This window comes from Echiichthys vipera (assembly GCF_963691815.1).
Source record: "Echiichthys vipera genome assembly, chromosome: 7".
Classification (NCBI taxonomy): domain Eukaryota; kingdom Metazoa; phylum Chordata; class Actinopteri; order Perciformes; family Trachinidae; genus Echiichthys; species Echiichthys vipera.
The window spans coordinates 20,717,390-20,745,204 of NC_139832.1; the positions used below are offsets into that span (position 1 = coordinate 20,717,390).

General features: G+C 41.7%; 1 protein-coding gene across 2 annotated transcripts in view; it reads left to right on the forward strand.

The window, feature by feature from the left end:
- Positions 1-27,815, forward strand: part of tspan9a (tetraspanin 9a) — a 154,940-nt gene that overhangs the window by 119,770 nt on the left and 7,355 nt on the right. For both annotated transcript variants that reach the window (XM_083917118.1, XM_083917117.1), the window contains 5 exons: positions 12,835-13,026; positions 15,729-15,803; positions 24,581-24,682; positions 24,993-25,124; positions 26,242-26,325. In XM_083917118.1, coding sequence (XP_083773244.1) covers positions 12,835-13,026; positions 15,729-15,803; positions 24,581-24,682; positions 24,993-25,124; positions 26,242-26,325 — 585 coding nt within the window. The remainder of the gene's footprint in view (positions 1-12,834; positions 13,027-15,728; positions 15,804-24,580; positions 24,683-24,992; positions 25,125-26,241; positions 26,326-27,815) is intronic.

A 27,815-nucleotide genomic window follows, 5' to 3' on the forward strand; every position in this document is an offset into this window, starting at 1 on the left:
ACCTCAGTATCTGATCCATGTGAGAATAGGATGTTGAGCAGCCTTCTGGTGTTGATGATTGCTTATAGCTTGTTTACCGTTTCCAGAAGTTTGTGTCCTTGCTGCATGGCCTTGGCTGAGAAAGGTTTTAATGTAAGTGAATCTTTGAAAATAACCCCTTTTGAAATTAAAGGTGGGCAGGGCCAACCTGGACCTGAGACACCCAATGTGAGCACTGCAATCCTTTAGCAAATATGCCTAACCTCTTAGCCTAACTGGACATAATAACTTCAGCCAGCATCTCTTAGAGCTTGGTGTACATTTTTTTTGGATTTGTTGTGAGAAAACCACTTTGTTTTCTGACTCCAAACTCACAGGCTCTGCTCCAGGTATTTATTTATAACAACTCTTGAGGGGACTCTCAACAAATGATGAAACCTTCGGCTGTCAACTGCTGCATAAAACCTTCAGCCTTCAGTTTCTCCTCCTCCCCGTTCACTTTGCATTTAAATGACTTTGTGTCACTGGGAAAGAATAACACGCCCTGCCAAGAAGTAATATGGAAGGATTTTGCTTACTTGTGTCATTTTCCTTCCGGGGACCTGACCTAGCTTGCCCCCCTGACACTGACCTGGACCACAGGCGTGCTTGACAGGTCTCTAAATCAGCCAGGGGCCAATGTATTCCCACGAGGACACTGTTAACTAAAGCAACCAGAGAGGCGTGAAATGCGCTCTGATTATCACTTACACCTCTCTATTCTAGGATGCAGAAAGAGCCTGGGTTTTACACATTCAGACACACATACAGAAATGGTAGAGACTAACAGCAAATTAATCTGAACATTAGCCTACTACTACATTTGCGGTAAGGGTTAAATGTGACCTGAGAAATACAGTATTATATACACCATACAAGAAGCTTTTTCCAGTGCTGTTTGTGCAAAGATTATGTTGATAATCCAAAGAAAAGACTCACCAATAGGTCTTCCAAATTTATTCTTGCTTACATTCTCCATTGGCATTAAAAAGATTCTTCCTCATGCACAAGCAGGGAGCGGGAAACTGATTGCTGAAGATACAGTAGCAAATGACATTTGTAAAGGATTTGTATCTTGTCGGGTTACTTTATAATCATGTTTTTTGGGATGCAGTAGAGGTTTGTCTGCCTTTGTGAAATCCTGTGTTTGTCAGCAGGAGTTTACTGACATGAGAGTGCCTCAGCATCCCTCTCAAATACACAGTCACAGCATTTTGAGTCAGAGTCAACAAAATCATCTTAGTTTCGCTCATCTCATCTAATCTTGTGACATCTTATTTAATAAAACAAACAACAACCTTGATTTGAACAACCAACCTTCAACTTGAAAATTAAAATAAATGTCTCCTGCTGTGCTGTAAATGCGGAAAAGGGGAATTTGTCCAAAATAAATTGGATTACGCGTTTTTGGACTTAATTGAAACTTTTTTCACATATTTCAAAACTTCGATGTTAAAAATTCTTTGTATTTTAAGCAAAGTGTCAATGCTTGTGCACAGTTCCACTGGCATAAAAAACTCTTTTAGGATCACCATGTTTCATATTTGAGGGCCGTTAAAATATTACACCCTTCTGGTGTGACTCATGGCCAAGCTAACAGCCAGTGTGGCGGTGTGGCGATCACGTACATAAATTACACACAATATTCTGTTGAAACTAATCCCCCTCTTAGATTTGTCTTTGAACTCGTGTCTGATGACAGACTGGCCTCCACTGCAGGCGTTAGAATTCTTCAGGTTATGACTGTAGGTCTCTCATGGCAACTGGAGAGTGAAGCATGCATACATGCAATTACCACATAGGCACACACGTGGTCTTGTGTGCTGCGTCATTTATTAAATTATGCAGTACAGAGTATGTGTTATGCACGTTGATTTAAACAATGTGCTCTGCATACGCTCTGCAGTGATTGAGCCTTTGTTTAATTGAATGAAAGGTCTGGTGACCCGGCGATTTTGGGTACGTGGGGTCACTTATAACATTATAGTAATTCATTCAACTCTCTCAATCTCCCACATTTTGTCTTTGACGAAGGAGAAAGAGAGCTACACTTAACAAATCCTGTGCACACTTCAATAACCCATTCAGAGACTTAACTCAAAGCGTGGCCCTGAATTAACAAAGTGAACTGTGCCTTTGTTAAATAGAAATGTCTCATTTCATATAGTGGTTCAAAGACGGTGATCCAGCTGGTATTTTGTTATTCACAAATAGTCTAAAAAATAAATGAATACAAAAAAGAGATTAAATCTGTGGTACTTTTCATGCACATATGCTATAAACTGTCCCTACATGGCATTTTGAAGCCATCCACAGATGTGTGATCAAATTTGCACACTTGTTGGGTGTGGGGAGGCAGCGTGTGTGACTTTACTGCAGTTGCACATACTAAAGGGGGCTGCATATTAAAGCACCAACTGAAACAACTGAAACCCCACCCTACTCTCCAGCAGCTGACCGAGAGTTTCTCCAGCATGAAACAGGTTCCTTATCTTTCACACGCTCATTGGGGAGTAACATATATAGTGTTGAAAGGGTTAGTATGACAAGCTCGAGGCAAGTTCACAGAGAACAGAGAATTTGTTTTTCTGACAGACTTAAATGCAGATCTAATGAGCATTGATTTATTCCAATACTGTTTCTGAGCAGGCATTGATCCAATATGTTCCTTTTTTAGTCTCTCATCCAAGCTATTTACCACGCCCGTCCCATGAACACAAGAATACTCTGCCATTTCAAAAGTGGAATAACGCTGCTTAACCTTCATTTATGGATGCTTACAACGTCTCCTTTATGTACTGACCCAACATCTACTCAGGTTAGGAAGTGGAGTTGTGGGAGTTGATGTGGGCTGATGGCTGCCCAGTGGAGGTCACAGATGGAATCTTATTACTGTGCCCTGAATGCAGCATCACAGCCTGAATGAGGCCTTAATTATTCTCCCTCTCACTGATTTCTTTCTACCTCCATCTCCTTCTCTTACAGCCTGAGGAGGGTTACAGTGAATAATACAGCTACTATTATATCACAACATTAACACAGGGATTGATGCCCTACTATTATGAAGTGATATGTCTCTTTGTGCAGCCCAGTGCATTGAGATGAGAGGCTGATGGGGATTCAAGGGTTGGCTGGCCAACAGTTACACAGTCCATTTCCCTTCCACGCTAATTAGCATGTCAACTGTAAAGCCGCCTCCAATGAGCCGTTTCAGAGAGGAGAGGAATGGGGCAGAGCCAGTCAAGGAAGCCTTTCTGTGCCATCAAACTGACACTAAAATCTGACCTTTTACACCAGTCAAAAAGGGAAGACAGTATTTATTTGAAGCATGTTTGGCGGTGGGGTGTTGTCATGCTGTGCTCAGACCTTTATTTGTTGGTTTGTACAGACTCAAGGTCATATCTTTAGGAAGCACTTGAACCCTGAGATGCACACAATAACTCTGTCATCTCACTTGAATTGTTTTGAATGTATAAAAAGAAGCAGGATTCTAAGGAAGAGGAGGGAGAAAACTCCTTCAACAACCGTAGGGAACACTGATTAGGCATCACCATATGCCATTACAATGTCATTTGAGGCACATTAAAAGTTGGAAGTTTGAGTTTTTTTCAGTTTTAGCTGAAGTATTTCAGGAATGTCATGTTATTTAAATGTAACAGCTGTCAGGGTTTTATCTTGCGTCAATAGTCGTTGTTTTTTCCAAAGTCAAAATCAAGAAAAGGTTTTCATAATGATGGATGAGCAGAAGTTTTTGGCCTTCAGACAAGACTCAGGTGATGTAGCTGTCTTGCCAAAGGTGAAATAGAATCACACCCCCGGACCCTCTCAGGATAAGAAGCAGATGATGCAGACAGAGCATCATTAACATTCAAACGGCTCCCACAGACACACTGCACCTCCCATGAATACGGATTGGTCCTCTGCATCGCTTAATGAAAGGTCTCGTTTTCATTCCATGTTCTCACACACTCTTGAGTTTATTATCTCCCAAATTAAGTCAGTTTGGCACACATTACCGAATAAGGTCAATTTTCCAGGATTTGTGCCGTTGCAAATTTGTGAATAAAAGAGGGAAAGAGGGAGGGAGATGCAGTGTTCTGCACAATTCAGCAGGACTGCAAATATTCCCAAAGCTCTTTTTCTTTTTTCTTTTTTGTCTCGGTGCCGAATGAATTATGTCTTGAATGTAGGATGCACAATAACATGCTTTGGTAGAAATCAGTAGGAAAAGAACTGTTCCCTGCAGCATGAAAAGAAGCAACAGGGGGAGAAAAAAAAGATATGAGAGGATGGGGAACAGGGCTTATAATAAAAGTCTAAGTTGTACACCGTCAGGCTACTTAATCACTTCATAGGAAGAGGGTTTAATAACATTAGCAAACCTTTCCCACCCATTGCTGTGCCTTTAAAAGTGTGGTGAATAATTTACTATATTATGAGGAAAGGGTATTAAAAAGCCCTCCATCCAGTAAGTGCAGGGAACAAGTCATTTACCCTGTGGCATGGCATGCAGAGTGACTATTGATTATATGTCTTTCAATCTGAATATCCTCTTTTCTTGCTAGGCATCCGCCTGGTGCTTTGGTTTTCACTTAAGACTATGTGCTTATTTTGCGTCTTCATCCTCTCTCTGTCCCTCCAGGGATGCATAATGTTTCATATTGCATAACAGGAGTGTTTTCATTCACAGTGTCGCTGCTCCAGGAATAAACATGCGCTTAGATGTTCACAATTTTACTCTTGTGCATTTGTTAAAAATGTGTTCCACACGTTGTTTTGAGTTCCAGCCACTACACCCGTTGGCAAAGGAAATTCTTCCTGTTCATTAAGTGTGGGTGAGCCTTTGTCACGTTGTGGTGAAATGTTAGGCCATGTGTTTCTGCCAGTGTCTCTAATGGATGTTTTGTTCCATCCAGCAGCAGGTCAGATCTTGGTGGGTTGTGTCATCACTATTCAGACCATGCCTGCATCTGATGCACATACACAGAGTCACTCTCAACACATGCACGCTCACTGTGAACCTAGCAGCATGTCTATTTTTGCAGAATTCGGACCAAGTGACCCTGTAGATAAAACCGTAGCAATGCTTCTCTTTTGCCTAAGTTCTTTGCTCATTTCAAATGAGACACAAACAAATACATTTGTAACGGCATGTTTTGCTCTTTTGGCAATCTCTGAAATAACCAGTTCACCTCATTTTGTCCCGCAAGGTCCCTCTGCCTATTAGGAAAAAATTGTTTATGCTACAGTTGTTAATGTTGCTAGTGGGGGTTATTATTTCTGGTTTTCTGTGATCGGGACGCAAGTGGAGAGTTGCGGGTGTATTAAGCACATGGACAGCTCGGTCTGGGAGCTCTCTGTAACAGATGCCCCCATACAAGTCAATTTAGCTGTTGCCCTCTACAGTGACATTGAGTCTTGTGCTCATTTTAATACTGTGAGTGGTGAAAAGCAGCAGAGAAATGTGCTGAGTGTAACACTCTTTTGTACTTACAGCACACTATAACTGCTGTATAGTATATAAGGGCATTCACCATCTCCTTGAGCTCTTTGGGCCTCTGCTCCAGGTGCTAAGCTGGGAACAAGTTGAGTGTCCAACTTGTCTAATACACAAGTCTCCTGCCATGCTCTACCTTTGCTGAGCCAGCATACTCATTAAGCCTTTCAACTAGTGAAACTCAATGGGAGACCATCCAACCATCTGCCTGCCTCTGAGGATTTTCGGCATGGCTGCGCTGGCAGATCCAAGTGATATTTATACGGGCCCAGTGTTTGTGTGCCTCCACAGGCGAGGCAGTTCATGTTGAGGAAAATAGGCACTCATAAAAAGACACATAAATATATATGTGTTTTTCTTAACGCATTGACTTTTTATTGTATGCGAATATCTCATAAGATGTCTTCATGAGCACATTTGATGTCGACAGCAAACGGCAATAGACACATTTAATTAGCGCCTTGTGGAGGAATGTCTCCCTCTGTAATCAGCTCAGTTTATGTATTTATATCTTGTTGTCCTCATTAGAGCATCACTGGGATTTATATTGTCCATCATCTCTTTAAAGGACTGAGCGCACTAGGTTTCTAAGCACCGGTTGTGATCTGACTAAGAAGACATAGCAGTAAGACAGGACAGCTGCCATCCCTGCAGCCGCCAAATAAAGGAGCTTTGCTCTCCTGTGACAATGTTTGGCTGTATTTGAACCAGGGCATTGGTCTTTGGTACTGGGCTTTGTTCTGTGCTTGGCTTGAAGGGCGCATCTCCCTGTGCGTGTCTCAGAGTCTCCATCTACACTCACTCCCTCTGACTGACTGCAAGCAGAGCTTCCACGCTCTCTGGCTCCAATCATGGGATGACTTTCCCCTTCCTGGTGCTCTCCTACTTTTCCTCAATGCATAATTGAAGTGCCTGTGGCTTCTTAGGCTGATTGAAGAGTCTTGTTGGAATGGTAGGGATCTAACAGCAGAATTAGTCAGGGAAGTCTAATAGTGTTTCTTCTGCCATTGTCCTCACTTTCCTTTATTTCTCGTCTTGTCCTCTAAGGGTAGAGGCTGTTGTGAGGTGTGCAAGAGTGCGAAAGTGTCAGCACAGACAGCAGGGGTGGCTTTGGACAGGCAGAGAAAGGGCTTGTCTGTCTTTAATCCTTCCTGGCTCCATTGATTTAGAGTCACTTTGCAGTGAATAGGCCTTTCAGCACTTCTCAGGAGATAGAGCGAGGGAGTGAGACATGACAAGCCCTGCGTCATTGATAGATGCATCACAGGCTAATCTACGCTCCCTGTTCCAGAACCACCACAGAATGGCACTATTCGGACTGCTTGACTAAGCATGTGATAAATGGTACTAAACATATCTTTGAGCCAAGATTTTTTGTCTGTGTTTTTTTTTTAAGTACCCAGACAGATGCTCAAAGTCAATTGAGATGTGTAGATAATATGTCCCTTGACTCCATATATGCTATATTTTTTTCCCAAATTAAAGTGTTCATAGAAAGTGGCATGCAGTTGGCCCGTTAGTCAGCATGATTTTCTCGCTCATCTGTCGTGTTGTGTGAATCAACCAGGACTCCGCTGGGTGAATGAAACTTTAACCAGGCAGATAAAGCTTTTTAATCTTACGCTCCACATCTGTCACAGCCCCCTGAATTCATACAGTGTTTATTCTGAGCCTGAAAGCACTGTTTCCCTCAGCCACCATTGCAGACCCTGTGAATAATTTACTTGTTATACAACTGACATTGGCTATTTACTATTCACTGGGGAGTGACTGGGATGCTCCTAGGAAGCCTGGAGAGACAGGGATTGGGTGTTTTACTGAAAAGCTGTATATTGCCTATAGCTTGTCTACCATCACCAAGATAAATACTGTAAAGGCATGTAGTGAGGCACATGGACCTCGTAATGGAAGGGTTAGGGATTAATTTCACTATACGAACCCATGCTTCCATTTTAACAAGTCTGTTTTAATTTAGAAATGTATTTTTGAAGCGGCTTGATTTGCCTCATGGGTCTTATCCATCTGGATATGTTTTACCTAGGAAAAACAAGATTTCAATGATAGCCAGTGGGGACACTTCACTCGAAAACTGTCACACTCACATTCACACCTACAAGCAATTGAGAATAATCAATTAACCTAACACGAGTGTGTCTTTGGACTGTGGGAGAAAGCCATGCTCCACACAGAAGGGCCCCAGCCGCTTGTTTGCTGCTATAATAATGTCCTCAATGTCGAGTACATCTTCTTATAAATAAAAAAAAATTCTGGGACACACAAACATTCTCTTTAGAGTTATACCCTCAAAATGACTCTTTGGTTTCTCAACGTGACCTAAAGAAGGCCTTTTCCACTTAAATTTCACAGAAATAGTCTTTACTCTCAGGCTTTTTTCACCTTCTATTTGATGTTTACTCGATTCTGTCTACCTCTCACAGTTGGCCGGCCATTTCGTACTAATACAGTAATAGAAACCACAAGCTTGCGAGATCACATGTAGAGGAATGAAAAAGCATCCTTTATCTGTGGTGAATATCCTCTGTCTTCATTTCAGTGCAAAATCAATGCCGGCTAAATCAGGGAAAAAACGTTTTTTTTCCCTAATAAAAAGAAAGATGGAGTTGCAGTAAAGGGCAGAGGGGGTCATAAAGAGACAAAGTGGCTCCATCCTAAAGCTGTGAAGTATGGTTGGCATTTTCACCACTTTTATGGTTGATTGTACTGTAATGGAAGAAGTGCTCTCTAATTACTTAAACAAAAGGTTAGTTCTTAGTATGGTGCACCAGATGTCTAGAGATGATTATTATGTCTGTGTATAAGACGGCTCCTCTGTTGGCCAATTATTTACTTTCAGCTGTAAAGCCTTTACTTTACTAAAACTCAACTAAGGATGCTCCAACTTAAATTCTCAATGCACTCAGCCACACACACACACATGCATCACACACTCAATGAAACTTTACAAACTCATTCACAGGAGCATTGAGCGATGAGAGCAGCCACTGGGGACAGCAGTAATTTGACAAAAGCTGTCATTCTTTATGACAGCATGTGACCTCAGGATGTGAAAAGGTCAACATCATTCAACTTCCACACACCCAGCTCTCAGAACGCCTTCCTCTGGGTGAGATTAAAGTGGGGTCCTGTGTTGCGTGGCTCCGTGTCTCTGAGCAAGTTACCACAGCAACTGATGATTCTCAGAGCCAGCCATTCGGATGAAGGCTCAGCCTCTATTTTCTTCTTCTTCTCTCCCTCTAAACTCAATCTCTCTTACTCTTACACACATCTCACGTGGGCATCCAATCTTTCTGGCTTTAATACTTTCTATCACTCTTTCGCACATCTTATAGTTTGACCCCTTCACCTCTCCTTCCAGTTTGAAAAGTTGCAGTTACAGTTGATTCACACAATATTATTGTAATTATTTTTCACCCTGAGCTTGTTAAAGGGCCACAAACACCAGGGCGTGAATCATCTGGATCGATAAATCCACACCTCACGTCCTCCAATTTCCTCCTCACTGCTGGGCTTGTAACGACATTCTGTCATGCCATGGAGGTGCTCTCAAAATATAAGGCTGAGTGTCCATATAGCATTTTCTGAGCGCCAGCAACTTTTTTGTGCAGGCGCTCCAAGCGCTTCTAGTTGAAAATCTCCTTCGGAAGTTTTCAGAAAGGTTATGGTGTCGTCACTGTTGCTCCTTTCAGCCAACCAATTATATGCAGGGTTTCCTTTTTAGACATTTTGTAGCGGCGGCCCGTCACTATAAAATGATTGCTGCCGCTGCTGCAGAATTTTATGAAATGTCATGAAGTCGCAATTTCACGACTTTGCGAGGGCTTTATCTGACATGACAGTAAAGCCGTGTCGACGGAGCGCTCTAGAATCTGGGAGACACGCACCAAGGCCTTTACACACTGGAGGTTTTTTTTCCCCAAAATATTGATCCTCACATCAATATGGTTTTTCAAACGACTACATTCACACAGAAGGCAATTAATACACGGCGAAAAGGCGCAGGTATCTTTTCAGATAAAGGTCGATTTTTCAAAGCTTTTACACCACGAATAAAGATGTCAACCAATCAGTGGGTTGTTTACTGAGGATTTGACTGACTTTAAAAAATAAATAAAAAAATGCTGTATCAAGCCTAATTACATGTGTCCAGCTTCCACACCTCCTGTAAGATGTGCTTTTAACTGAATTGAACCTTCATGTGTCCCTCTCAGTCTTTTTAAATGATAGGTCTGTGTTCTGCAAAGTTGTTTACATGGATTGTGAGATTGTGAGAGCAGAGTAATTGCCAAGAGGAACTGTACGAGCTGCCCGGATATTTTTTTAGATTGCGATGCAGAATCACTCTGGTACAAGTTGCATTGATAGGGACCCCAACAATGAATAATGGTAAGCAACCAGTGGTAAAGTTGGCAGCACTGTGGGACATTTGTATTGAGTCTGTAGCAGATAATAGAGTATGAGTGGTGGTCTCAGATCAGAAGGCATTGTTTCAGTCTCTGTATTGACTTACACCACAACATTCAGACCACAAGCAAGATAAACATAACTCTGCAGAATCTACTGCTCTGATTGATCTTAAAACAATGACTGCCTTAATTGTAAGCCCTCTCTGTGACTGTTTACAAGCCTCTCTGGTATTTGGGGATTCCTTGATCCTTCCCCTGCAGATGGGATATCAAAACGCCTCACAATTAAAACAAGATAAGGAGCTCAGCTGAGAGGCTTGAGGTCAAACTAAGATACACATGCCGAGGTCAGATAACCAGAGAGATCAGAGCTTATACTGGAGGTATTTCCTGTGGCACAGACACAAAGGTCGGATGACAGCATGCTGCTGTTGAAGTAGTAGTAGTGGTAGTAGCAGCAGGGCAGAGATTTACCCCTGGTAGGCTCAGATCAGCCAGATTGAGCAGGGGCTGGGAGGATTCACAGTCACTTAGGAGAATGACACACTTGGACAAGTTCCCTTCACTGGGCATTAAACACAATTAAGCGAAGGCACTGTATCGCTCCCCACTTGGACTCTTAAACTTCCTTGTGTTCCTCTTGTGAGCTTTAACTCCACCCTATCTATCTGTCCTCTTAAACACAAGATTTGTCCCCTGCTTCCTCAAATCCTGCACTTTACATAATCTGGCCTTTTGAAAAGTGTCAGCTGTGATTCCGTATATTAGCCGCTCTACATAGGGACATGACCTTTACCGGCCTTTTCATTTGACGTTTTCATTCTCCATTTTTTTAATCAGGGTAGCACAAAGGGCCACCGGGTGCCTCCCAGCGAATACAGTCCCTCTGAATTATTTAGATGATAGATAATTGAAATTTTTTTCAGCACCACTACACCTCTCTCTTTCTCTCATCCTCTCTTAGGGGTGGTCTCACTCAGACCACTCATTCATTCTGGGTGCGGAATCCAATGCAACTTCACTATGGGACTAAACAAGTGTCCTTCTCTCAGAGAGAGAGAGTTTGCAGTTCCCTGTGCTTTCAACCTTGACCGAAGCACTCTTTGTTAAAGCGCCGACTTCAATCTCTTACAAAATCACACCCTGGGCATCGCAGTCAATCAACACTGGAATTTGAGCTCTCTCAAACAGGGCTTTTATCTATCCTGATTTATTTACGCACAGTCCTGATTCTTTCTCTCTGTGTCCTCGCTTTTAATTGCATCTTGTTATTTCTCAGTCTTCAAGAGAACGCATGCATCATTCATTTTACTAAGTAGGCCTCTGTATAACTGCTAAAACACTCTCGTCCATGGAGGTCAGCCTGCACAAAATCAAACTTGACTGCTCACAGGTGAAAGGTTAATGAGAGTGAAACTGCACATATTTGACACTTGAGATGGATTTGCTTAAACTCAGCTCATGTACCTACAGATCCTGCAGGACTCATTAGACTCGAGGCATGTCTCAACACCACACACGGCTTGCATTTAAAACCTCAGCATTTCTCTTACACATCATCACCTAATATCTCTGACAGCCACTCGTAAGTTTGGTGGACTTCACGTCACTGTGTTTACCTGAGGTGCGACATCACTAAACAACACACTTGTGCAATTAGTCGTGCTGAGGCCACTTTTGTTTGTTGGGAAAGTGCTGCAGTACATATCCAAGTTTGTTGTTCCATTTATCACTTAAACATTGTGGTGGATTAATTTATTCATTCTGAGAGAGAAAAAGGATACAAAGATTTATTTGTAACACCTACCTGATGATGACTGTGTGTACACTGCGTGTGTGTGTGTGTGTGTGTGTGTGTGTGTGTGTGTGTGTGTGTGTGTGTGTGTGTGTGTGTGTGTGTGTGTGTGTGTGTGTGTGTGTGTGTGTGTTCGTGCGTGCGTGCGTGCGTGCGTGCGTGCGTGCGTGTGCGCATGCATCCACAGAAGGTTCGTTGTACATATTGCTGACGGGCATTAAAATGCTTTAGAGCAGCGTTGCGAAGATGAGAAAAGAAGACGCAGTGTGAATAGAAGGACAGAAAGAGCTGCGGTGCAATGATTTACCATAGTACCATTGCATATTTTACTTCATTTGTTTTTTTTTTATTCATGGAAAGATTGCCGTAGGTATTTCATTTAGTTAGTTGCCGGCAAAAATGTCACCACTTACCTCCTAGCCTATATTTCACAGAGTGGTGGACATGCTGTAAGGCTCCTATCTCTGATAAATGGACCAGAACATAAGCAGGTGGGACACTGCGCCAATCACAGCCTTATATAAACACTTTCTTGCATTGATGGACTCACATTGTGGACCTTACACACATCAGCGTGGGGCCTGGCACGGTGACAGAAGGGATTTAAGAAGTTGCTCGCTCTGGGTGAAGTTCAAGTGTACTGCGGGCTGTTTTGGGCAGCTAGGAAGTTTTCATTTTCATTGTGGCACTAATTACATCTCTGTTTGTTCTGGATTTAAAGTAATCAGCTCAAACATGGAAGATCCGACACAGCCCAAGTCCAATTTTTTACTTTAATCTCTTGCAGAGCTGTTATTGGCTTATCATTATTTTAATTGGGGTAAACCCTCTTGTTTTCTGAGCGGTGTTTGGTGATGGATGACTGTGTGGGCAATTGAGCCTGTTCAATTGGGCTTTTTGAGCTGGGATTTGTGTTCATTTAGAGCTAACCTTTCTCTGTAGATAATTGTATTGTTCACAAGGTTTGTCATTATGAGCAAAATCTTTAAGGCGAGAGCTGAAAATGAACTCGACTGACAATTTCTGTAGCCAACCCTGAAAAGCGACTTTTCTGCTGTTGTTTTTTAACCTTGACTTCTGTCTTGTTTCTTGCCTTGCAGTTATGTGGCTGTGGGCTGCTCGGCGTAGGCATCTGGCTTTCTGTGTCGCAGGGCAGCTTCGCCACTTTCTCGCCCTCATTCCCCTCGCTGTCGGCCGCAAACATGGTCATCGCCATCGGCGCCATCGTCATGGTAACAGGCTTTCTCGGTTGCCTGGGTGCCATCAAGGAAAACAAGTGCCTGCTTCTGAGCGTGAGTTCAATCTACATACCTACGCAATGCCACATTATAAATAAGACATAAAGGTGACTGTCTGAGCATAAATACACACACTGCAACTCATCTCAAGCTATTTCACTCCTCCGTTGAATATTCTCATATACCAAAATGTCTTGTGGAGCCGGCCCTTACCTAATGTGACTATACACCTACACACACTGGTCACAGGCCAGAGATAGATCAGCTGTGCATTTGTCCACCAGCCTGAACCTTAGCAGAGGGACGAGCATAAAGAGTTCAGTCTGCATTGTATCAAAACTCAGGGGCTTTCAAATGAAAATTACAGATGAGCAGTGAGATTATCCCTTTCTGCAAATGAACTCCAACGAATTCATGTCAGTTCCAGCTTTTCTGGGATGGTGGTCACATCCCAGAAAAGCTTTCTGTCAAGAAGCCTTTTGTGTCACAAACATGGTTGAATATGAACATAGCCCACTAAAAGTGCTTGATACTTCCATGCTCAATAATTGAGAATGTTCTATTATTCATTTAAAAGACTGGATGTTGCACTGTTTGCCCAAAGTTGTACAAGTGTTTTATCTCAAGCACAAGTTAATTACGAAAGTTCACACAGTGGAATGAGGTTGGCGTGGATCCGCTGCAAAAAAACAACAACTTTCATTTATAGAAACTTTAAATGAGAAGTGGAGTCAGGGTTCTGGGTACTTAACATCACAAACAGTCCAATCCCTTGAAACTCTTACTTCAGTCAAAAGCCCCACCAAATCCTCAGTGTTTGACATGGCTTCCTTCACCTGCCCAACAACTGTGAAGCAAAGAGAGAAGAGAGCGGAGTGCAGAGGTGGGGCACGGCTGGATTAAGAAAAAAGAATGACTTAATGGAAAATCTAGCAGTTCTGATGTTTCTCATTAAGACTCTGGCCACATCTGCGTGGCAGCGTTTCACATTTGGCAACACTAATTCTGTTTACTGCAAAGGTGTCTGCTAGTTGTTGTTTTTTTCTTAATACGTCTGTCCGGCTCAGCATGCCCAGGGGGTTGGGGGTGGGGGAGTGGGGCAGGACGTGAAAACATCAGAGTGGGTTTAGATCTCCTGCAGCAAACAGATCTGAGCATCTACCTTGACATATTATCTCTGAAGTTACTCTGCAGACGGATCTCTCTGGATTAAAGATATTCAAACCCCAGACATCCTATTGCAGTAGACTCTTTTTTTTTGCTGCCAAAAAAATGTGTACTGAGACAAATTTGAAAAAAAGTGGGAGAGAAAAAACACAGAAATATCAGCCTTAAATGTCAAAAGCTTGATCTTAAAGTGTGAATTTCTAGCAAATGAGAACATACAGCCACAAAGCTGTGTGTGCATGTGAATAAGTACTCACACATTCTCACACATTCTGCCATCAGAGCACCGCCAATTTAGTGTACAGAAGCGGCCCCTTTAACTTTCAGCACCAGGAAAATGTGACAACTGTGAAGGCACAACTGTGAAACGCTAAACTGGCAACCCAGATACTTAACTAACTGTTGTTACCATTTCATCTGGGCCTTGACACAAATAATATCTCCTACCCCTTCCTCCCAAATGAGTTTGGGATGAATGAGGTTTTTCTAGAATCTAGGTTCACGTGCTTCCTCCCATGCTGTGCAGAAGAGCTTGGTAAATACTGAGCTGAAAGGGAGTCAAGTCGGGAGAGGAGAATAGTAGATGAGATGCAAGGCTGTGTTGGAAAAATAATCTAGGGAGGTATTAAAGCCTTTTTTGTTTAGCTATCCTTTCCTTCCCCTCACACATTCACAAGCCCCCAAGCACTTGGATTGCTCTCTGTCTCTATCTCTCTTTTTCAGTCTTTCATTTATCTTATTTGAGTGTTTTTGAGTGTGTGTTGTTTTTTTTTTATCATTGAGAAATCCGGGTTGCTGTTTATTCTGTTTGCAAACTGAGGTCACTCACTGTAACCTTAAAGGCATAGTTCAACATGTTTCCTGCCAAGAGTTAGACGAGAAGATTGATGCCACACTCATGTCTGTATGCTAAATATGAAGGTACTGCCAGCAGTCAGTTAGCTTAGCTTAGCACAAACACTGGATCCAGGGAAACAGCTAGCCTGGCTCTGTCCACAGGTAACAAAATCTGCCTAGTAGTACATCTATAGCTTACCTTATATCTTGTTTGTATAAGTAACATCCTGCAGTCTTGTTGACTTGGTCAGTTAGACTGCCAGGGAACCAGCTGAAACACTAGTCCAGCCACATTACCCCCCATGTGTCCCTTTTGGAATTTGTACAGTTCAAACAAGTGAGATATAATGTGTAAGTCAACTTTATTTAGTCAAGCTAACTTACAGCTGACTTTAGTTTTATATTTACCATTTTCCCACTTAAGTCTTAGCAAAAACATGTCAAACAATTCCTTTAACCTGAATCTATATACAGAAGTATCACACTGCATTACATTAAGGGTGGAAAATGAATCAAAAGCACTAAAAGCTACAAAGGCAAGGCTTTTTGAAAAATGCATATTAACTGTCATGTACTGTATGTAGTCGACAGTCATGTAATAGTTGTTTTTCCTCACATCCTGTAGCAGTCACATCTGACAATAAAGGCCTCTCATAATAATATTCAACATGTTGTCATTGGTGTGACAAAGTAGATTAACAATAGTGCCAAAGCAATTGTTAAAACAAGGTTCTCTCCCCTCTCTCTGACAGTTCTTCATTGTCCTGCTGATAATTCTCCTGGCAGAGCTGATATTGCTCATCCTGTTCTTTGTGTACTCAGATAAGGTAAGTTAATTTTGTTACGTCTAAATGTTAAAGCTAACATTAGCTAACATTAGCAATTTTTCATGCAGTCACTTCACCGCGGCTTATCCATAGTTTGTACACGCAATGCCAAGGCTGTCAGGCATTCATCACAGTTTTAACATGCTAGCCTTGGAAATATGATATCTTAAAGCTTGAGGCACACACACAGGACCACACACAACTGCACAGAGCAATAAAAGGTGTTAGTGTGATAAACATATCTATTTCCAGTTGCTTCCGAGTATCTGTTTTTATTTTGGTTATTTCTCAGGCAGGTGGTTGAATATCTTCATTCAGCCATTAATCCAGCAGTCAAAGGCTAGGCCACAAAATGCAGCCCATTCACCACCAGTTGGCTCTCTGTAATTGGCCCCGAGCACATTTCCCATGACCCCCACATGGGTTCCAGTCAGGTGTATGTCTGTGTGGTGACAACAGATGACGATATGTAAAGCTCTGGAGATTACTGACAACCAGACAGACAGGTTTAATCAAAATGCCCCACACACTTTTTTTAACCTGAACATGACAAATGTCTTATACAGGAAAAGGCGATGATGGCTTCTATCTGTTTTCAAGGAAACATCGTTGATTGATCCGTCTATTTATATATCCAAAGCCAAATGTGTCGCCCGATTTCCGGGGCGTCGGCTAATTATCCCTCCTTGTTCTGAGGTTATTGCTCAAACTTACTCTCTCAGGCAGATAAAGGAATTCATTTAGCAGCCAATCCGTTCTCAGATTTGGATCAGGTCTCGGAGGCACACCCTGTCAGGAGTAAATATGTCTGTTGCCTTATCTCCAAAATATTACTGGCTTAACTTTGAAAAAAAAAAAAAAACTCAGAACCCTGATCCCTCCGATGCAATTTAAAAAAGAAAGACTCTTGACTTCACAGCAGCGCCTTCCCATCACCTGTTAAGTCAGAAAAAGATAGCCAAGCAAGGCTGAGGATTTCTTAAATGTGAAATGAAATGAGCCTGCATCAGGAAAGGATGGGGCATTAGTCATCGAGAACTGTCTCATTTACACCGGTTCCAGTGAATGGCAGCAATATTTTATGTCTTATCATATTACAGTGTTTATCCTGGCTTGGACATAATGGGATGTGAAACCCAGATAATGCTGATCGCTACCGAGTATATTTCCCTTTATTGGTCTTCAAATGTCATTGGAAAACAAGGTCATTTCAACAAATTATACGTTATTGGAGATGGCAATTTTAGACTGCAATAAGCTGCAAATTTGTGGAAATTGCGTAGCGCTTTTACTCAGACATCCTCATATGTTAAGAATGTCTGAATTGGTTGAAGGACAGCCACTGTCCATCACACAAACCTTCAGACATTGGACTGCTTTTCTCTCTCCTCTTGACTTGCCTCTCCCCAGTGAGATCTCGTATGCTGTGTGAGGCTCTCATCATCCTCCGCTACAGACTGTGATCAGAGGAATCACTAATTCACTTCTCCTATTTGATCTTCTAATCACAAGGCATTTATTAACAAGTCTGGAAGACATACAGTAGTCGGCTGCTTTTGAATGTGTATCGTCAGCGGCCCGCAAAACAGATATTTTAGTCCTTCAAATAGGTCATCTTTAAGTCATGAGTGATGCCTCTGCAAACTGTGATCCTTCCGGTGACAAGCTGTAGACGAGATGTGAGGAAGAAATGAACATATAGTGTCTGGTTTTGCAGGAGGAACAACAGTTTTTTCACTGTTTTCATTAAGTCAAACTGCCCCTCTTCGCACTCCTTATTTCTGCATTTGCACCAGAGTTTAATCCTGCTTAAGAGGTTCTGCTCTTTCTTCTTAATGGGGAACTTCTTTCTGTTCTTACTCACCCAAGCTGTCTCGCCTCCAGGTATGGCTTATGTGGAGGTACCCCCTCTTTCCATCCGCAGCACAGGTATTAAGGTATTAAGCTCTCTGATGAAATGCCATGTAGAGGCGGTAGTATACGTAATAAAGGCTGGCCCTGCAGTTAGCAACCAGCTGACTACAGCAGATGGCTAGGCCACAAACCAGATTACAGCCATCCGTCTTTAAAGCTGTGACCTCATTGTGCCTCCCTCGACCCAGCGCGTGCCGAGCCGAACACCAAGGAAGGTTTACTAGCTTAGACTGAGGAAGCAGAACCTGGCAAGCAGAGAGGGGAATCACATGAGTAATGTGTTGTAGGGTGAAAGGAGAAATACAGGGGGGGTCGGGGATATGTAGTGAAAACAGGTGGACAAAAAGAGAGGTGAGATATCTAAGACAGGGAAGGGAAGGAATATGAATGTATTAGGGAGGGGAGGTGTTAGAGGAAAGGGGAAGAAGAACAGTACAGTATAGCTGCTGAGAGCATCAAAAGAGGACAAATGTGAAAAACATGTGGTAAGGTGTCCCTGTTCAATTTTAGAAAGGCAGTCAGGAGAAAGGCACTAGCCACGTTTCTATTCACATACTTTTAGGCACATTTTGAAAGCATTAGAAAAGCTGAATGGAAGTGGCAATATTCAGTAAAACGTCTTCAACCGCACACAAAAAACATGTTTATGCTTGCTTGAGGTGGTTTTTACCTTTCTTGAGAAAAAGTAGATGTGCTAAATGGGATATAGAAATACACATGAATGTGGTTTCTGCTGTCAGCATTTTCCCGTATATTTCCAAAGGATGTCTTCATCTCTGGACATGAAACATGGCAGATACTAACTGACAGTAAAAAAAGAATTTGAATGTGCACAATTAAACCAAATTCCTGAAGACTGGAAGGTGGGTTCGATTTGTTGCGCTTCCTCTAAACTACCTCTCCTAGTCCTTTTACTGGAGGATTACAGCCATGTGTAGCTTATAAGCACCAACATCTAATGTAACTATGCTCTAGCCTAGTTGATCTGCTCTAAACCAGTTAATGGAAATGCCCCTAAAGATTTATTTTTTTGTAACATTTCAAAAGTTTGCTTAAAATGTTTTGCTTAAAACACAGCTAATGGTGCCATGTAGGAGGATGGTCACATAAAAGACTAGTTCAGGGAGCAGGGAGGGCCACATCCATGATTTCTCATCATCAACAAACCAACAAACCAGCGCACACATCTAGTTAGGTGTTTCATTAGTTTACGCACAGAATTATGTTCCATCCCTGGCACTGCTTCATTTTTTTCCCATACCAATTACAGAGAAGTAGTAGGGGTCTTCCCCTCGCTCTGTCGAGTGCCCTGGCCTTAGGCTACTCAGCAAAGGCTTGCAGAGCAAGTGAGGGAATTAAGTATCCTTTTTAATGATTTGCTGTTGCGGACCTCTGGCTGTGATGCTGTTTCTCTCCACATCATTTATAACACTATCCAGGCAGTTAGTTAACACATTTGTCCAGAGCTGAGCAATGAAAGCAAAAGTAAAATATTGTTAGCTTCGGAAAGGGTCCTCAGGAGTCACAGGATGTGATTAGAGCCAGTGTGCCCTGAAAAGATACACGTGATGCAAGAATGATTGTGGAGCAGAGTTTAAGAGCACTGAACACTTTGCAAGAAGGGTACCTTGGCGTGAACAAATTAGATGTGAAAAAGGAGGGTGTTGTGGGTTCACATGAGTTTATCCTTCACAAGTGTACAGCTAATGACCAAAGACGGGGTGTGACTGTCACTTTTGCTTTTGAGGTAGCACTCTTTTTCGGTACTACTGTACAGCTGACTGGGGGTAAGCCAACACAGTCTCTGTGATCTGTGATCTGACAATACAGCTTGCTTTCACTTGAAGAAACAGTAAAATAAGTGACAATTTGTTCTGAAATGTGTAGCTATTTAAGACTTCATAGAATGAGTCATGTTTAAAGACTGAAGACGAGATCAGAGGGAGGAAAACGGGATAGAAATTCAAAGAGTAGTCCTGCAAAGTCTACATTTGGTATGTCTAGAGTCTTTTCTTTCACAGTAAAGACCATCGGGATGTTGACCATTCAAGTTTTACAATAGGCCAGATTTTTAAACCTGCTTTAATGGAAAATTTCTGCATTTCTAGTTTTCCACCATTTTCCACTTTCATACAAAACATGTGCTTTTCACATGATTCACACGATCCATCATGAGAATTCTTTGGTTATCCAGATAGTTAGTATGTTGTGTTAGGGTATGTTTAATTTTTTCAACACTGGATATTATAACTACAGAAAAAGTGTTGCCCCTAGTGACAAACCTGAAGAGAATTATCAACAGATTATATAGTTCCCTCAGCTCTACAGGACCGTTAGAATTCTTTAATTTAATTGTTTTGGTTTTCCTGTCTTCAACGTTACTGTTTTGGTTCACTCTCACCACATCTTTACTGGCCACAACAAGAAGCTGATTTTAGCCAAAAAGCTCTACATACCCAGCACTAAATGGTAAACAACTTTAGGGACTAGCTACTGAACAGTGTGCAGCATATAGCAACTTAAGAGCTAGATATTTTTCTCAGGAGTTGGTGGAGAAAAACACCAAAGCTGAAAGCAGAGTGTAAATTGAACTTACATTGACCACATGGGCAGAAACATGACTCAGAATGAACGATAATGTTGTTCTGTATCTGCTGAATGTGTAAACAACTTAAAAGGTGATAACACATTGGTGTTTTGTTCAAAGCTTGCTTGGTTTTGCTGCAAGAACAGGGTACGAACTACAAGTACAGGGGAGCCAGGGGGAGCTTGGCTCCCTTTTAATAAGATATGAGCTCCCCTGAAAACATGACTTTTTTTTGGGAAGTTTTGGGAGCTCTCTAAAGTATTGACAATGTATTATATATGCCATGCATTTTTCATTTTACATCATCATGGATCATGAGTAAAATATGGCTATTATGATGTAGGATTCATGCTTCCATGTCGTAATTATTATCCTTATCTGTAGGCCTATGTGATAGGTAACTTTAACTGTTATTAAGGACTCAATCCCTTGTAAGCAGCCTCACTATTTTGTTTAATACTCTGACCTATCCATGTCTTATTTGTGCTAATAAACTATAAAATGTAGTACAACATCACTCTTTAGTTGGCCATATTGTGTCACACTTAAAGTTGCTGTACTCCAAATACTTAGATTTACAGTTTTATTGTACATTTTCAAACATAGAAGACAACAAACAATCAGATCACACACAAACCACACCAAAAATCCCAAAATGTAAGACAATTACTGACATTTTGCAACACGCACGTGCAGTACAGATCTTTTCACGTATAATCATTTCCCCACCCACATAAAAGGAAGCTCCCCTGAAAGCCATGGTATAGTTCCCACACAAGTGAGAAGTGTGTGTTTTTTCTTTGACTTATAAATGCTCTCCCTCCCTCAGTTGTGTATGACAGGCTCATGTTTAGTTCTATGCTAGGTTCTCCTGTCAGTTTGCTGAGAACACCTTCTACACCACCTTCAGACTACTAAAACTTAATCTGGCTATATATTTTTCACATACCGAATGTACCATTTGTATAATTTCACAGACGGGTGTCTTTGTGTTTATTTCTTTGGCTTCTTCTTCAGAGCGTTAATAGGTTTGCTAAACCTCCTGCACAGTCTGTTAATATTCTTTTTTTTTGTTGAAATTGCACTGCAGAGACTTTGATTCATTTGGAATTAAACACTGTAACATTGTTTGAAGGTTGTAATAGCTCAAAGTGATAAATGGCAGTTGGGTAAAAGTGAATAAAACCCACACAATACACTAATTCCTCTTCTATACGCCCATTACACCACCTACTGTATGAAAGCAATACTTTTGGTGTTTTGTGAGGAACTCAAACTGCCTTCTGAGACACCAGTTGTTAGTCAGTCGCTTTAAAAGGCAAAACTAATGCCAAAAAATACAAGGGAATCAACACTAGGGTACAATAACTACTCTACACTTGTTTTTCTATTGCAGAATGTGTCACCTACATGGCACAAATATGTCCTTTGCAGTGCAGGAAAGTTGGATTCAAGGTGCAAAATAAACATTGAAACACCAGTGAAAAGATAGAATAGAATAAAATAGAAGAGAACTTTATTGATCCCAAGCTGGGAAATTGCAGTGCAAGATCAGGTCTTTCACATTTTTGAAAATGGGAGCAGTTCATGGCTATGCACTGGTTGTAAGCAGTGTGGCTCCATGTCTGCACGGTGACAAGTCCCGGTGTACCTGGTCCCCCAGGTGTTCACTTGTCACCAGATTTGAGACCAGATTCTGACAGCAGGGAGTCATTGTACTAGAATTATATTATTAACGCCTCTGTAACTGTGGGATAAAACCAAAAAATATGCTTGTGAGATATTTGTAGAATTGAAATTAGTATTATTTAAAGCATAAATGAAACTTAACTAAAATGTAATAACGAATGGGTTTAATAACTTACCACTTGGTCATTTCATTACTTGGTTGCCTTTATTGTATTATAGTAGCGCCTCAAGGGACAGCCAGACAGGTGTTTATTAGACAATCCACCATCCGGTCTCTGTTCTCTGCTTTTGTGCGCGGTGACAGAAAACACACACCAGTTTGGACAGAAAGCCTATTCCTCAGTCCGCCCTGTCAACCTTTATATCTGCACGTCTCCCTCTGTTTTCTCCTTTTGGATGACTCTTGTGTGTTCACCCAGGCAGGCTGACCTGAACTCTTTGGATTTCTGTGATGAATGTGCTGTCCTGTAGTGCTGAACGTGGACTCGGTCAGCCCAGAGAAAAAACCACAAGCTTATCTATGTAATGAAAAATATTAGCCGCGTTTCAGGGTTTTTGTCAATATGCCACATCTGATAAATGGCACTGATGCCCTGTGGCAACTTTAGGAGTAAAGTTCCCAGGAGTAAGATGTTGCCAAAGTATAGTATTGGACTGGTTTTTGTGAACAATTTCCAGCACCAGTAGCACGCTCATTCAAGAAGTTAGTTTTCCCCATCAAAAAATAGCTTAATACAACAGAGAATGTGTTTGTATCTTCTTCTTTGCGAGAAGAAAATGGGTCAGAGTGTTGCATGATCAAATCCCTGTTTGTTCTGCAGTCATTTGTCTGCCTCTCGTTAGCTGTAAATCTGGATCATTAAGTTTAATTTCAGGCTGTTGCAAAGACTTCCACACATGAAAAGCAAAGACTTATTGGCGATTCAGAGAGATGATTTTTATTGTAGTAGTAGGCCCAAACTCCCCCACCCCCATTTGGTCTCGAGTGACTGTGTTAGCACGAGGAGAGAGTAATGAGTGAGCAGCATCACACATATTCTAGATGGAGAGGAGAACACAAAGGATAGAAAGAAAGTACGAGGCATAGATTGATGATGCTGCTCTTCATCTCATTTTCCTGCACAAGGACAGATATGGTAGGGCCTGCAGCCGGGGGTGCAATACACAGATGCGCTCCTCTGCATCAGCAAAGTAACAGAGCGAGAAAGAAGAATGGGATTTGAAATGATACTAATCTTATTTCAAAGGTTTTATATGATGTTTTAAATGGGTTTTGCATGATTAATGATTACTCATGCATTTTATTGCCAGGGAAACTTTAATTACTCAGTAAAAAAAAATCTGTTTGACTTTTCTATTTAATTCAGAAAATACGTTTTCTCATGCCTTTCAGCTCAGAAAACAGGGGTTTGAGGGCTTTTCTTCCCACCAATAAATTGCTGAACCACTTTATTTAAAGCTTAATCCTATTTTCTGTATGATCAAAGGAAGGTTTGGTCTGTCTCTCATATACAGCGCAGTGTACAGAATGCAGGTCTCTGTTGAGCTACACAGGTAATTAGTCAAGTGATAGTAAAATTGTATATCTTTTGTAAAAGCAGGCTAGACATTCTCTTTTAGCCTGCTTTTATTTTTTTAAATGTAGGGATTTACTGAGCAGCCTCCAAACAATGTCTAGTTGAAGACCAGTCCTCCCTCTCTGAGTAAAGAAATTGGAGAATAGCTGAAAGCACCTTGTTGTGTAAGGCGGTAACAGCCAACATGCCGCTTCTCTCATTGTGTGCAGTTGCTTTTTTTTTTTGCCCGGGAAAAGTCTGAGGCCTTAAGCTCTTATTATTAAAGCAAGTGTGTGCCTTTGACCGCAATATAACTCGTACTGCCTGTGAAGATGTACAGTGTGGTTCTGGCAGTCCATGTCATTTTTCCGGTAATAATTATCCCATATCTGAAGCGCCTCTCAATCTGTCCTGGCAGTTAGCAAATTCCCACAGGCAAAGCGAACTGTGGGAGAACTAAAGCTCTGATTTTGTATCTCATTAACACAACCAATGAGATATTAATCTCCATCAGACATGGCACAACCCTGAGCATACTGTTAAGGTTCAGTCAAGAGGAAAATTATTTGCTAGTTTTGCTGAAGGGCATGTTGAAGCTGTGTGTGGAGCGAAGCGACACATGATGTGTCAGATCTGCTGTCATCATGCAAAAGTCCAAGTCACTGTAGCAGGGTTATTTTTAGATGACAAGAAAAAAAAAGGCTACCTGTAACTGAGCTGCTGTCGCTTTCCACTGGTATTTTCTGTCTTTACATTCTAGTAACCGTCAGCTGTCTACGTACCCTTTTCATCATGACTAGTCCGTTCACAAAAAAAGGAATCCACAATTGATCACACTCTATCCTCATGACAAAACCCACTAAAAAGCCCTTCACTGCCACCATTATCATACACATGAGGGTGAAATGCAAAGCAATAAATGCACCCTTACTAACACTCAAGCTTCAACTGCCTGCTCCAATATAAAGACTTGAATTAATGCTATAACTCAACAGTTCAACTCAAGAATGTGTTGTCCTTTTCGTCTCCAGGTGAGTGAGAATGCCAAGCAGGATCTGAAGGATGGGCTGGCTCTCTACAACTCCGAAAACAACATAGGCCTGCGAAATGCCTGGAACATCATCCAGGCAGAGGTGGGCAGCGCTCCCAACATGCATTACATCAAATATTAGAAACATAAGCATGAATATTCACTCATAAACCACAGAAATGCTAAATTTTACTGAAATATTCCAGCTAATGTATTCCCTGGCTAGGCTGTGGCTTTAATGCAACATTAATATTCAAAACTAGCTGTTGAAGTATGCTTCATTCCATTATTGCAGTCATCTAAAGCATAGGGACTAATTACAACCCTTGTTGCATTAAAGTTAGTCTGAAGCCTGCCTGGACTGACAGGAAGCATTTACCGCAACTTATCGTGTGTGTGTGTTGCATTCATAGTGGAAGTGCTGTGGTGTGATAGCATACACCGATTGGCACGAGGCCCTGAAAGAGAAGGTCGTTCCTGACCGCTGCTGCCAGGAGCATTACCAGAACTGTGGGCACAACTCCACAAACATGTTCTGGAACAGGGTGAGTTCACATTGGCTCTACTGTAAATGCAAAAATGTTTGAAGTGACTGTAAACATTTCTTGTTGGAAAGTCAATTAAAGAACTACAAAGGGATGTAAAACGGCCACAAAGCGATGCAAAACGACCACAAGGAGACTTTAAACAGCCATAAAGACACACAAAATGACTATAAAGAGTATGAAGTTGTTTTGCGTCTCTTTTGTTCTGGGAGTCTGGGGGGTTCTGTGACAGGTTTGTAGCCAGGGTCTTGTGGGATCATCAGCCAGATCCATAAAAGACACACAGACTGTTATAAGTACAGGATTCACAGGGGACGTGAAAATCATAAATATTGTTCAGTTATTCAGTTTTTCAGTATTTTTTTTTTCTAAAAACCTTTTATGTATGTTCAAAGTAGCTTTAAAGTTTGTGCCTGATGGCTCAATTCTGATGAAATTGTATTTGTTTCCATTATGCATGAAACAACAGCCATTTTATTTTCAAAAAGCTTGTAGCACATTACACCAATCTCTCCCCATTACAAGCCTAATCTGCTTTGGGTCTGGCATGTGGTTTGTTAGCAGGTCCAAAGTAGGGGATTAAAAGATGTAATATAATTGCCAAAATGAGACGAGGCAGACATTGAGCTGGGCCCATTGGGAAAGCATTGCACTACAAGCTGGGGTGTAATCCTGCCTAGCAAAGACGGCCACACACTATATAGTTAAGTCTCACTTGCTGTCTTTGCACCAACACTCAAGAAGGGGCACCACTTTGCAGATGAAACCACCATTAAGTCCCTCACCTCACCTTCTTGCCATCGACCTCTGAATGAACCCAGGTGGGAATATATTTAAGAGTTAGTGCGCACATCTGTTCATAGGCCCATACATGTACATATAAAAGGCATCACTCATGGATAATTAACTAGTTTTAACACCTCACCTGGTAGTCCATCCATCCGAGGGTATATCTCATGTGTTAGAGATGCATTTTTTTGTGGAACAGCGTGAACTGGATGGTTTGGTTTTCCTAGGTGACTGAAAAGGCTGCAACTGATGTGACATAGTTCATCTGCCACACTGAAAATGCACATTTCTTTGATGGTATCCTTACAAGCTTTTTGTTCCATTCTAGGGCTGCTTTGAGAAAGTGGAGGAATGGCTGGATGACAACAAGCACCTGCTGGGAACCATAGGCATGGTCATTTTGGTAGTGCAGGTAGGAGACTTAGTAGCTGATAGATTGTTCCTTTCCCTCTACTTTTTTTTTGCTTCTCTCCCATTTATTTTCTTTCTGTTTCTTCTTTTTGCTTTGTGTCTGGATGCATTTGTTTGTGTCTGCCTGTCAGGCAACATGTTTAACAAAATGTGTACATCCACTGGCCTCTACACAGTGGGCACCCACTCATGTTGAAATAATAAAGTCACTGTCTTCTGCACCCTTAGCCTGTCTGGGTGAATCAAAACCACATGGCTCTATGCAAAGCAGCCTATAGCCATATATAAGTAGCCATCAGAAGATAGGACAGTGGAGGGACTGAATATGGAGGAGCAGGTATAGCGTTGCAGATAAAGACCAGGTATAGAAGGGTGATAGATATTCCACCTAAGATACTGCTTCTATTTTTGTCCTAAAATCTGCTCTACATGCATCCCTCTTTGTACAGTAAGTGTCGTTGCAGTACATTTCCACTTCAAGCAATTCTTACCTTTACCCTCAGAAATATATGAGAATTGATTATTGATGAGTTTCGACACCTGGTGGATTTCTTTTACATTTCAGTGTGCTGTACGCTAAGAAGCATTTTAAGATTACAAAAGAAAAGTGTAAAAATGCCAGAAAGGTAAGAATTGCTTTAAACGTACAGGTGTAAAACCTAACATGTCAGGTATTCTCCTCCCCTTCGACTATATCTACTATCTGTTGTGCAAGGCACCATTGGGCTTAGTGCTGCCTAAGCGATTGAGACTGTGGACAATCCTAGTGGCCTAAGAGAAGAAACTCTTCCTGACCCTCTCAGTGATGGCCTCATGTATCTTCTTCTTGACCTCAAAAGGGAGAAAAGGCAGTTATCTGGGTGTTAAGGGTCTTTCATGATTCTTAAGCCTTATTCTTGCAGCGCCTGATGTAAATATCCTGTCCAGTAGTATAGAGATTTGCCTATCGTATCTTCAACATGAAATATTGAAACATTTTTAGGTCCTGGATTTCGATTAAGAATCAGCCAGCTTAGGGGTGCCTGTGTACATGTAGCCCCTCCTGTAATAGAATGGCAAACTGTCCAGAGTAATGCGGATGGCCTCCTATTTCCGAGTAGATTGATGCATGCATGGATGAATGAACAGGTCTTTGCCTCAGTTTATGCTGCCTTGAGCAAATCTTTGACACCCACTTGACTTTTTATGCAATCACGCCTTGTCTAAAACTTACTTTGAGTTCAATCGAAACACTCTGCTCTGTCCCTGGATCAACATTTTAACAATACAGTCGCTATCTGCACTGCACTTATTTCTCAGGTCCATGTAATCTTTCATTGCACCTACCTAACATTCTTGGCTACATTTGTCCTTGCAACTTTTATATTGCACTCAGGGGCGGAGTGGGACACAAAAATCCACCGGGACAATTCTAACTGCACCGGCCCACAACGGGCCAAACCCATCCCCTCCACCAGGACAGGGGGGGTGTCTCTGTGAGTGTATGTGTGT